The following is a 13136-nucleotide window of genomic DNA, read 5'->3' as shown; positions in this document are numbered from 1 at the left end:
TCTGAAGAAACAAATTATAGAAGGCACTCCATCCAGCATCCAAAAGCTGTGGGTGGAGCCAAGACCTGAAGGCTTTGCACTGTGTGTGGCACTTCAAGGGCTGAGGACTGATGTGTTATTGCTCCTTATGAAGGGCACTTCCCCTTACACGGTAAAGCAAGCAGAAAACCACACAGCCAAGGTACTCTTCCAAAAGCCTGCATACATTAACTCATTGAATATTCAAAACAGCCCTAAGAAAGAGGGACTATTATCATTCCCATCTTATAAATGAGGAGATGAAGGCATAAATAGCATACCCAAGTCCACAAAGTTAGTAGCAGCATTAGTGGGGGTGTGGGGGATGGGGTGGGAGGAGGCTGGGGTTTCTAAATTAGTTTTCTTTAAAGAAAAAAAACCAATCCAGCAAGATGGCTGCACACTCCAGACACACAAGTAGCCATGTGTTATTGTTCTGATTAAAGCAGATGTTTTCGGGCCGGCCCGGTGGCGCACTGGAGAGTGCGCCGCTTGGGAGCACGGCGGTGCTCCCGCCGAGGGTTTGGATCCCATGTGGAGACCGGTTCCCGCTCACTGGCTGAGCGCGGTGCGGGCGCAGCACCGAGAGTTGCAATCCCATTGCCAGTCCCCGATACGGGCATGACACCGAAGGTTGCAATCCCGTTACCGGTCAGTAAAAAAAAGACAAAAAGGAAAAAAATAAAAAAATAAAGCTGTGGCGACGCTCCCGCCAAGGGTTCGGATCCCATGTGGAGACCGGTTCCCGCTCACTGGCTGAGCGCGGTGCGGGCGCAGCACCGAGAGTTGCAATCCCATTGCCAGTCCCCGATACGGGCATGACACCGAAGGTTGCAATCCCGTTACCGGTCAGTAAAAAAAAGACAAAAAGGAAAAAAATAAAAAAATAAAGCAGATGTTTCCACCCACCAATTACTTAGCTGTTTCTTTAAAAACAAGCATCTCAAATCCCAATCTGTTGATTAGAAAAGAATACCTCAAGAGTTGACAAAGATCCACACAGCATATCCAATGCAGGGAAAAGTCTAGCCAGAGGTCAGGAGGCAATGACTACTGTGGACTAAACCTCAGCCAAAGACCCTCCTCATACCTGATGTTTCTCACACAAGAAAGAGAACAGTGGTAACTGGAATTCACAAAAATGCAGAGTTACTATAAGGCAGCTCATTTATCGGGTATTGATCCCTGTCACTGTTTCAAAACAAGAAGATACGCGGGACAGAATAAGGCAGAATTTCATGGTGTCTCCAAAAGCAAGGGAAAGACAGACAGAGGCCTGGACTCCCTATCTAGACAACTTGGACATCTCTCCAGCACTTATCACCTAGGCATTCTCACCTCCACTGTCTATCAGGAGGCCTAGGAGCTGTGTCTTGCGCTGGTCCCAGGTGCTGAGGTGGGGGATGATGGTACAAATGTCAAGGTCTGAGAAGTTGCAGGCTTTGATGAGGCAATCTCCAAGCGGTGGCTCCCCACTCACTTTGCGGGTCAGCAGCAGAAGCACTTCAGGCCATTTCTGCTTTTCCAGTAAGAATTTGATGAAGGTGTTGGCACGGTCTTGATTAATGTCACAGACCAGGTCCGGAGGAATTTCTTTCAAAAACAGAATTAAGCCACACTCCAAAAAAGGTTCATATGATTTCTCTTCATCCCCCAATTACAACCCAACATATATACATAATTAACAAAGATTACATATCAGTATTTTTAAGCACTAGGGAAACTATAAACAAGTAATTAATTACTTTGGGCATGTCACTTAACCACTCATGAACATTACTCAGTGTAAGCACCAACCATGCAGCCTTCTTGAGAAGGTTAGAAATACTCTATAGAGAGTGCAGAGCCTGGCCAAGGAGACAGCCTGATTTTGTCTTAAGGCAGAATATTTGAGTTCAGGGTATTCAATTGAGATCAAAAGGGCAATAACCTAACTTAAATTCTGCATAATATTAAGAATGTGTCCTACTGGAGAAACACTGAAATACAGGGAAATATTATAGAATAATTAAAAAGTCAAGAGTGGGGCCGGCCCGGTGGCGCACTGCTACAGTGCGCCGCTTGGGAGCGCGGCGGCGCTCCCGCCGAGGGTTCGGATCCCACATACAGACCGGCCGCTCACTGGCTGAGCGAGGAGCGGGGGCAGCACCGAGGGTTGCGATCCCGTTGCCGGTCCCGGTCCGGTACGGGCGCGACACTGAGGGTTGCGATCCGTTGCCGGTCATGAAAAAAGACAAAAAAAAAAGTCAAGAGTGATAGGGTAACAATGAGAGGATGGTTTTTCACTCAATTCTTAATTTTGCATCATGACACATAAATGCTTCCATCTGATCTTTGATGTCTGGAGAAAGGAAAATGGTTATCCTATTTCATACTGCTGGTAAGTCTTAATGATGGAAAACTTTTAAAATAGATCCTCAATAAGCACATTGCCAGATTTAGCAAATAAAAATATAAACGTCAGTTAAATTTGAATTTCAGATGTTCATCTGAAAATTTATAAAAATAAAACTTTAGTGTAAGTATATATTATGCTAAAGTACACATTTTTATAAATTTATACATTTTTAGTAAAAGTATGTAGATGCAATATGTGGGACATACTTATACGTAAAAAATTATTCACTGCTTATCTGAAATTCAAATTCAACTGGGCATTCTGTAGTTTGTCTGGCAGCCCCACCAGTAAGAAAGAAAGGAAGAGCAGAAGGGAAGAATCAAAGATTATCTAAATAACAGCAACTTGATTTGTATTTGCCAGCTTTTGCTTCCCACCTTTTTCTAAGTTTTCTAAAATAAATATTCATTTTAATGTTTAAAATAATCATTTTAAAATAAGAAAAAACATATAGGCTAGTCTATCATATTTTAACAGGAATCAGAATAAAAGTGTAAAAGGCAAATTTTTTTAATAGATATTTGCAATTTTTGTCCCCCAGAGTCTATTCGCTCGTCTCCTGGTAGCAGCACTCTCGACCCTCCAGCACTCTCTACTTAGGTATAGATGGGATAGGGCAGCATATGATTTGGGCCTAAGCCAGTCAAGACTCTCCATCTTGGGCCAAGCCCATGGCGCACTTGGGAGAGTGCAGCACTGGGAGCTCAGGAGCGCTCCCGCTGCGGGTTCAGATCCTATATAAGGATGACCGGTGCGCTCACAGTGCTCACTGGCTGAGTGCGGTGCGGCAGGTCTCAAAAAGGACAAAAAAAAAAGACTCTCCATCTTCCTGACTGCAGTTATTGGTTTACAGGGACATATTGTGATCAAAAGTGAAGCCTGGGACTTTTGTTCAAACCATTGAGACAGAAAGATGGGTCTACAAGTCTGGAAATGCTGGACAAGTTAGAGGTTAGAGACCTGTACTTGTCTCCACAGAGAGTCTGAGATAGAAGCTGACAAGAGGACAGCTAAGTTGAAAGATGGAAGATAATGGGGTCCTAATGACATTGGTTACATCACTGAAGCCAGCTGTACCTGAAACCAGATCTGGCATTTCTATTATGAGAGTCAAACAAGTCACTTATTTGCCAATTTAAGTCTGTCTGTCACTTACAAAACAGAAACAGTACTAAATATCCTACTCTCTGACCAATTAAGGACACAAAGAGGAGAGAAAAGGTAAAAAGAGAAAAAAAAGTCAGAAGAGTTGGGTGGATTACAGACCCACTCAAATCTGGGATTTGGGGGAAGACCTTCAGGAAGATACAAAGAGTAAGAAACAGTGAGGAAAAGGGAAAGTAATCTAGCCAAAGTGAGAGAAAAAGAACCCATACCAACACACACAATCCTCCACAGAGAAACAAAAAAAGCACAGGAACACAGATCATAATACACAAGGGTCATTCAAGAATTAGCATTCCCATCTTGTGGCCTCTTATGAGATTTTTACTAAACACCAGTAAGTCAGATTTTATTTTCACAACCCTATGACAGTCTTCATGGGTGATGGGACAGATGACATTAAGTCCAAAAATCAAAGGTTCCCTAGATGTGGTTTGCACAGAATGTCTGCATCAGATAGATCACATACAGGTGGTCTCGTCTTGGGTGTGCCATTTACCTTTGACTCACACATGTACAGGAAAGAAAAACAGGTCTGACAACCTCGCCTCACTTCAACGCAGGAAATTGGACTAAGTGCTCTACATCCATTATCTCATGAGCTTAGTTCGCCAGCCAAGGCAGGGATAGAGAAAATGAAGCTTAAAGAGGTTAAGTACTCAGCCAAGGTTACATATCTGATAAGTGGTACAGCCAACATTCGAATGCAAAACTCCAAGCCTTTAAACACTATGATCCTCTGCATATCCTGAAAAGCATTTTTGGCTCCTCTGGCTATGCCTTCCTGCATTCTCTGTAAAACTGAGACATCTCAGCCTATGAAATGTCAATTCTTAAAATGCTAAGTTTCCCCTACTTAGGATTTTTAGAATATTCCCTAATTATTTAAAGTTTGTCATCTAAAGGTTTTTTCCTAGAAATTTCCTGATTTCCCCATAATGAAAAAAATTAACATTCAATTCTACAATAATTTTATACTCCAACATTAGCCAATATTTATAGACAAGAGAAACATCTGTGGTATTAAAAAGTGATTGTATATTCAAAAAGAAATTCTGGGAGGATACATGAAAAAACTAGTGACAGAGGTTGCCTCTGGGGATGGGATCTAAAGATTGAAGTTCAGGGATACATGACAGACTTTTCACCAAAGAACATTGTGTGCTGTTTGAATGTTTTACATGTAGATGCACTACCTTTATTTTTTTTAATTTAATTTTAAACAAGGTATTAGAAGAGAGTTTTAATGAGCATAAATCATACTTAACACATTTGACTGTTGTGAAAAAAATTACCTTGAAGAGAAGAAAGGAGACGCAAGAACTTCTGAACTACTTCCTGCTTCAGAAAGTTTTTAGGCAATAACTGGTTTCCTGAGTTCATGTATTTCACCAGCTGTTCAGAGGCCTTCCGGAAATTGTCACTCTCACTAGCAGATCCATCACCATTGCTGAGTCCTGCAAAACAACACCAGGTGACGCTTCCACATACAGAGATTGCAGCTGCAGCAGACTGCCAAAATAATCACAATTCTCCACCCCTCCGTGTATCCAGACACTTTGCAATGTGATTTTGCAACACCTCCCATGGAGAAGTGGGGCCTATATCTCCCCACCCTCCCTTGATTTTGGCTTGGCTTCATGACTTGCTATGGCTAACAGAATGCAGCAGATGTAATTTTTGTGTCGGTTCTGAGCATGGGCTTAAAGAAGCCTTGTACACTTCTATTGGCTCTCTTGGGACCCTGGCCTACACCATGTGAACAAGTCTAGGCTAGCCTGCTGGGAAATAAGAGACAACATAGAATAGGAATCAGCTCAGTTGTGCAAATTGAGCCCCCATAGATGTGAGAACCCAGCCAAGATCAGCAAAGACTGCAGACACTTGAAGGAGTTCAGTTAAGACCATAAGAACAGCCCAGACTAAATTGCTCACCTGCAGGATTGTGAGCAAAATAAATGCTTACTGTTTTAAGCACTAAATTTTGGGGTAGTTTGTTATGCAGCAATAGATAACTGATATAATAATTCGGGGAGTGACAACAGGAAGATGGCTTAGTGCAATGGCAACATCCAGCTACACGCCAGCCACCCAAACTTGTATGTCTTACGGGCAAGTGGAAAAAGCGAAGTTAAGTAAGGAGCCATCTCTCTGGCCAAGAAAGGGATGACAATATCCTCTTGGTTCAATTTATTTGAGAAAGTAGTAATGACTGGATAACACCCATTGATGAAGTGTTGAAAAGGTCAAATTTTTTATTTGGTATCAGATTATACACTCAAAAAGCATTCTTAGTTGACATGAAATCTTACTGAACAGAGACGGGAGCAAAAATGGACATTTGTTTTCACACCAAATAAAAAGGACCTGGCACAAAATAGAATTGCTATCATGGTTGTAAAGAGATGAATGAATGTTCAATGTCATGTTCTACCAGAGTGGAAACACTTTTAAAAAGATTTTTAAAAGATTGCTTGAAAATGGGAAAAAAATTAAAAGCATACTCTCTTTAGGCAGGTTCCCCAGCAACAGACCCTGAGTCAAGGATTTGTGTGCAAGTAGTTTATTGAAGAAGAAGACCAGTAAGGGAAAGGAGATGCAGGATAGGGTGGGAGGAAGTCAAGCCAGGGTTTGAGCTCAGGCCAAATCCTGTAGAGGGTGGCATCGGCCTGATCCCACAGGGGAGCTCTGGAGCATGAGTCACACCTCAGAGTTGTCCCCATGCAAGGCAAAGGAAATGGGCTTTCATATTCTTACATGTATCAGTCACTGGCTACAGCCTGCCTTGGGAGGATGTAAATTCTTAAGCCCTTCTGATTTGAGGGAGAATGAGCAAAACCGGTTCCATAAGCCCAAAGATATGCCTTGAGAATATGCCTTAGGTGCTGGCTTCTCATAGTGAAGGCACACCAATGTCAGGAAGCACACAGAAATGGTAAAAGGGGCCCAAGGGGACCCAGGCGGAGTTCCAACATTATCTGCTACACGATCTAACATGCATCTGGATCACACTTCAACAAAGCAATTCAGAAGACCAGAAACACACCCACTTTCGGGGCAAACGCTCATTGTCCTCTAATAAAGAGAGCTTCAGGTGCCAGGCAGAAGCAGGATTCATTACAGCACCGTCCTCCAGAGAAGAGAAAATGTCAACCATCGGGCAAAGAAAGACCTACATCACCTTAGCTGGAAGCTCACTCTGAAACAGAAAATGTGTGTGTATGACAATGTCTGGCTAGCTCCCCTGGGCTTTGCCTCCCACCTTCCTCCTAAAAATACCTATGAAGACAGAAAAAAAATAATGAAAACTCAACATACAAAAAAAATAGGATCCCTGGTAAAAGAGGAACTTCTTCACTACCGAGCTGATGGGAACTTCCTGCTTGTCTTCTTGCACTATGCCATTAAATTTTCAGGAACATCTCTCTCCCCAAGGAACATTAGTTGGGAAAAAGGTCACATGAAAATAAACAGAGGCGTACTTAGCTTAACAACAGAGACAACAAGATGCATCTGTATAATAAACATAAGCTTGCATGGTTTAGACTAGTTAAGAAAGCAGTTATAGATCAGACAAAGCTCCAGACATCAAGAAAGAAATCAGAGAATAATATCAACATAAAAACGCATAGAAGGAAAGTTGTTAAAATACTGACAAATGGTATCCCTGGGTAGCAAAGTTGTGGGTGACTTGTTTATTACACTGAACTCTTTTGTTTCTTCCTAAATTTTCTATAAGCTTAATAAGATACAAAAGAAACGGGACACAAAGTTGCTTATACATTATAATCACAGATTTTTTTTAAATTTAACTATGTAAGTACTGAGCAACAACAACAAAAGACTGAATAAAAAGTATGCCAAAGTATAATTACAATAGATTTTTGTTTTCATATAAAACAATATTTTTACAAATTTTCTACAATGATCATACTGAGCAAATATATAAGCAGATTTGAAGTTAAAGATAAAAAAGATCTTTTGAAGTTGCAACAATGCTCAGAGTATTAGAAAATAGAAAAAAATCATTTCAAAGAGAGGTTTCATTTTTGTCCAAAATCTTTCAAGCTATAAAAGCAAAAGTGGTAAGTCTTATTACACATAATTTTATCAATTTAAATTTAAATATCCATCCCATTTTTTAAAAGATAAAAATGTTTAACTATAAATGCATAGAATAAGACTAAATGACCAAACAACAAACATATTAATTTTTCCTGGCAGGTGGGTTTATGGAGAATTAACATTTTCTTTCCTACATTTCATAAATTTTCTTTAAAAAATTAAAACATAGTTTTTATAAAAACGAAGAAAATATGATGGACATCCTTTAATATTCCATGCCTGCATTAACCAGGCACTATCTTGGTGCTGAGCACAGAGCAGAAAGCAGCTGGCTCCCCACCAGAGGGCCAGAGAGAAAAAGCTTCAGAGGCCTGGATTTGAACTCAGTCGAAAAGGCCAAGCCTTTCAGAGAGAATGAGAGAGAAGATCATAAACAATTGTGAGAAAAACAAAGGCTCCAATCTTGCTGTTCTTGGTCCTAAGGAAAGAGCTGAGCATCAACAGCTGCTAGAAAACGTGGACATGTTGCCATCTGGTGGTGGCCATGAAAGGCAGGTAGAAACAGTTCTATAACTTGACTATTTAGGATTAAATCCTTGCTCCTCAAAGTGGTCTCTCACATCCCCTGGCAGCAGGTAAGAAATGCAGAATCTAGGTCCCACCCTGAATCTGCTGAATCAAAATCTGCATTTTAACAAGCTCCCAAGTGATTCATGTGCTTGTCAATGTTAGGGAAGCACTGCTTTAGAAAACGGCAGAAATCTTCAGCAAGACCCTTTATTTGTCAGGCTTTATTTCTCATCTACATGGCAAAAGCAGTACTATCCAGAGAGATCAGCACCACCATTATCAGCAAAATGAGGTACAGTGACCTTGAGGAAGAGTCAAGAGAGAAAGCATCTTTCATCCTAGTCTGTAAACTGGAATGTTCATTCATCTGCGTGCAAAAAGCTCATGACCTAATGGTGCTGTACTCAGAGCCATAGATGTGAAAAACAAAAATCATCAAGTCAGACTCTAGTCAGAGACGGTACAAACTCCCTAGCAGCAGCTCTTCCCAAAGATAATCTGTCCCATTAATGGATGAGGATGAGGATGAGGATGAGGAGGGAATTAAGGTCCACAAGTACAAAGTAGATCCACCTTCATTCATTCCAATGGCCCAGGGACCTCTCTTCTGACTCTCCCACTGTCTTCTCAACTACTACTCTGGATATAAAGACATTTGGGGGCTAAAGACTAAAACTACACTGTCCAATACAGTGACCACTAACTTACATAAAACTAAAGTTAATTAAATAAAATTAAAATTTCAATTCTTCAGATGCACGAGTCATACACATTTCAAGTGCTCAATAGCTACATGTGACCAGTGGCTATCATATCAGACGAAGCAGGTATAGAACACTTCCATCATCTCAGAAAATACATTGCATGGAGCCGAGCCCGTGGTGCACTCAGGAGAGTGTGGCACTAGGAGCAAAGCGACACTCCCGCTGCAGGTTCGGATCCTATATAGGAATGGCCGGTGTGCTCACTGGCTGAGCGCGGTGTGGGCAACACCACACCAAGGGTTGCGATCCCCTTACCAGTCACGAAAAAGAAAAAAATAATAAAAATAAAAATAAAAAAATAAAAGATATTAAACAAAAGAAAAGAAAATACATTGCATGGAGCCGAGCCCGTGGTGCGCTCAGGAGAGTGTGGCACTAGGAGCAAAGCGACACTCCCGCTGCAGGTTCGGATCCTATATAGGAATGGCCGGTGTGCTCACTGGCTGAGCGCGGTGTGGGCAACACCACACCAAGGGTTGCGATCCCCTTACCAGTCACGAAAAAGAAAAAAATAATAAAAATAAAAATAAAAAAATAAAAGATATTAAAAAAAAGAAAAGAAAATACATTGCATGGAACTAAAAGATCTCCCAGCCACATCTTGGATTTTAAAGTTTGTACAATCAGCAAAAACTTAGAAACAATATTCATGCATACAACTCTATACAGCCATATAGATGTACAAAGGAACAATGATATTCAGTACATAACTCCATTCAGAGATCATTACATACAGAGATCATATTCAGAGATTGACTTCTACAAGGACCGCTAGGAGTACTTTGGGAAATATAGGAAGACTCCAACTTGCTAGCCCTCCCTGATATAAACCAAAAAGATGAGTATGACGGTTATCAGTATTTTCACTTTTTTGACTCAGTGTTTCTCTACAGTCTTTCAATATTCCTCTAGCATGGCAAGAAAATCTTTGTGGTCAATAGTCTGGAAAACTTTAAAATAATCAAAAATCCAATAAGTTTACAAATAAGTATTGGGCTTTTAGGCTTGGCTTCATCCACTGCCATTACAGGCTACCCAGCAAACCCAAAGGCAAGGCTGAAACGATGCACATTCCTCTCGTGCATGCTTTGATGCCAAGCAAGGACAGCTGTATTCTAATGCATTAAAAGAGGACAAGCTGAGATTCTACTAAGTTTCTTCTCTTGGTTCCAAATCCAGTCTACACATTTAACTGGTAAAGGAAAGAGAGGAAGGGAGAGCAAGAGTCCTGTCTCAGAAGATGAGGTGTTTTTAGGATTAGCAGATATTCAAAGATTCTATTATATGAGTACAAGGAAACTAAAAAAAAAATCAAAGCTTTAAAAACAATACAAAAATGAATGACATTCTAAAGACTATAACACTAAATAGAACATAGACAGTATTCTAAGAATACTGTCTACAGAATACAGTATTCTAAGATCAGAATGAATAAAAGATAAATTTGCAAACAAGTCAGCCATTTCTTATTACTAACTAGTGGTCCTTCTTTGTTATTATTAGTTAAAAACCTGGAAATTCTCTGGCAAAGTAACCTGTTTGGTTACTTTCATTTTCTCAAATTGTGGAAATCATTCTGAAATTAAGATTATATGTACAAGCTCTCAGAAAGCACTTCACAGTGGTTTATTATATTACCTCACAGAAGAAATCACAATTCATTAAAACATGAGGTCATTTAAAAACTAAACATGATATGTCACAGCTTTAAAAGAACATCCATGAAGGCTGGCTTGTTGGCTCAGCTGGTTAGAGCATGGTGTTATATATAACACCAAGGTCAAGGGTTCAGATCCCTTTACTGGCCAACTGCCAAAAAAAAAAACAAAAATAAAAGCAAAAGAACATCATTGGATGAAAAAAGGGCTCCACAAATACATTTCTCTCTCACTCTCATATTCTCATGGAAATGACAGAAGATATTTAAAATAAATAAAAATTAAAAGATAGATGGGGAAGCGGGGTGGGGTGGGGGATTGTTAAATAAAAGCAGCTTCAATCTCTTCCCACATAAAACTTTTCTAACTCTGGCAATTACAATAATCCCCAGCCTGTAAGACTATCTCCCACCCTGACATACACCCCTTACAGACTGCCTTCAACTTGCTGCCCACTTACCCATTCAAGGAAGGGAGTGTTTCTGAGGAAACACATTTAAATAACTACAGGAAATGCGTACTCACCACCTACTAAGTATTAATTGATCTAGTCCTTCATTCATAAATACAAACCATCCAAGGTCAGAAGATAATTAGGAAAAAGCAATAGCACAAAAAAGAAACAAGAAAATGAATCAACTAACCCCAAAAGTAACAAATAATTCAGGAAAGAGAATAGTCTAAATAAAGAATAGTCTCTAAAAAAATTTTTTTTTCATTAATATTCTTAAATGTGATTCAAGAAGATGTGGCAAATCAAGAATAAGCTGCAAAAGAAAAAAAAATAATCAGAACAAGAAAGAGTCCTTAGAAATTAAAATTATAGGGCCGGCCCAGTGGCACACTGCTACAGTGCGCCGCTTGGGAGCGCGGCGGCGCTCCCGCCGAGGGTTCGGATCCCACATACAGACCGGTTCCCGCTCGCTGGCTGAGCGAGGTGCGGGCACAACACCGAGGGTTGCGATCCCGTTGCTGGTCCGGTACGGGCGCGACACTGAGGGTTGCGATCCGTTGCCGGACACGAAAAAAGACAAAAAGGAAAAAAAAAAGAAAGAAATTAAAATTATAACTTTCTAAATTTAAAAACACAGCAATGGACAAGTTGAATTATAAAAGGAAAAGCTAAAGACTAAGTTAAAGATCTGCAAAGAAAAAAAGGAGATAGAAAATATTAGGGAAATATAGAGACACGTATTATAAATTCAAGAGCCTCATCCATTTAATACTAGTGGCAAAGAAAGAAGAGACATTGGAGAGGAACAAAATAATAAAAGATTAATTCCTTGAACTAAGAAAGATAGACTGAAAGGGGCCAACAGGTGCCCAGCAAAAAGAATGAATAAGGACCAACATCTAGATACATCCCAAGGAAATTTCAGAACTCCAAAGACAGGGAAAATCCTAAAAGGAAAGAAAAATGATTGACCCAGACTTCTAATCAGTAGCCATGGGGGTTAGAAGACAATGAAACAATTTCTTCAAAGTTGTGAGGAACAAGGTTTTATAGTATATTTCATAAATCTAAGATACCATGGATTTTTGAACACACCAGAAAAGGCTGCCGTATGTCACCGATTATAAAACACATTCCAATTTCAAATATGCTAAAATGTGGGAGGAAAGTACAACTTATTACCGATGAAATACAATGCCCATATTCAGACAAATTTTCAATCAATATGAGGCTAAAATAAAGACATTTTTAAAAACTCCATAAGTCTACTATCCATTCCTTCTCCATGAAAAACTTGAGTAGGTACAGTACTCTAGCAGAACAAGAAAGAAATTTACACAGATAACATGAACCATAACAGTCACATAAGCACAAGAACTACAAGAAGCACAAAAATATATACAGTTGACCCTTGAACAACACAGGTTGGAACTCAGCAGGTCCACTCATATGCAGATTTTTTCAGAAAATACTGTAAATGTATTTTCTTTTCCATATGATTTTCTTAATAACATTTTCTTTTTTCTAGTTTACTTTATTGTAAGGACACAGTACATAACATATATAAAATACAAAGTATCTGTTAATCAACTATTTACGGTATTGGTAAGGCTTCCAATCAAGAGTAGGCTATTAGAAGTTAAGCTTTTGTAGAGTCAAAAGTTATAGGGCTGGCCCGGTGGCGCACTGCTATAGTGCACCGCTTGGGAAGCGCGGTGGCGCTCCCACCGAGGGTTCGGATCCCACATACAGACCGGTTCCCGCTCACTGGCTGAGCGAGGCGCGGGAGCAACGCCGAGGGTTGCGATCCCGTTGCCGGTCCCGGTCCGGTACGGGGGCGACACTGAGGGTTGCGATCCATTGCCGGACACGGAAAAAGACAAAAAGGAAAAAAAAAAAAAAAGTTATATAAGGATTTTCTACAAGGCAGGGGAGGCGGGTACGGCAGCTCCCCTAACCCACAAGTTGTTCAAGGGTCAACTGTATGTGTCTGATTAAACTGAGATGCTTATTGAGTATCACATTTTAAGAGCAAAGTTTTCAGG

The 13136-nt window shown here is 40.3% G+C and overlaps 1 protein-coding gene across 1 annotated transcript in view; it reads right to left on the bottom strand.

The window, feature by feature from the left end:
• Positions 1–13136, bottom strand: part of TRANK1 (tetratricopeptide repeat and ankyrin repeat containing 1) — a 77903-nt gene that overhangs the window by 37272 nt on the left and 27495 nt on the right. Inside the window, exons 9-10 of the mRNA XM_008583968.1 lie at positions 4876–5037; positions 1357–1611 (exon numbers count right to left, since the gene is read on the bottom strand). Of these exons, the coding sequence (XP_008582190.1) occupies positions 1357–1611; positions 4876–5037 (417 nt within the window). The remainder of the gene's footprint in view (positions 1–1356; positions 1612–4875; positions 5038–13136) is intronic.

Source organism: Galeopterus variegatus, unplaced genomic scaffold (assembly GCF_000696425.1).
Source record: "Galeopterus variegatus unplaced genomic scaffold, G_variegatus-3.0.2 Scaffold3106, whole genome shotgun sequence".
Lineage (NCBI taxonomy): Eukaryota > Metazoa > Chordata > Mammalia > Dermoptera > Cynocephalidae > Galeopterus > Galeopterus variegatus.
Note: the sequence above shows the minus strand (reverse complement) of the source record. Positions and strands in the feature narration are given on the sequence as shown.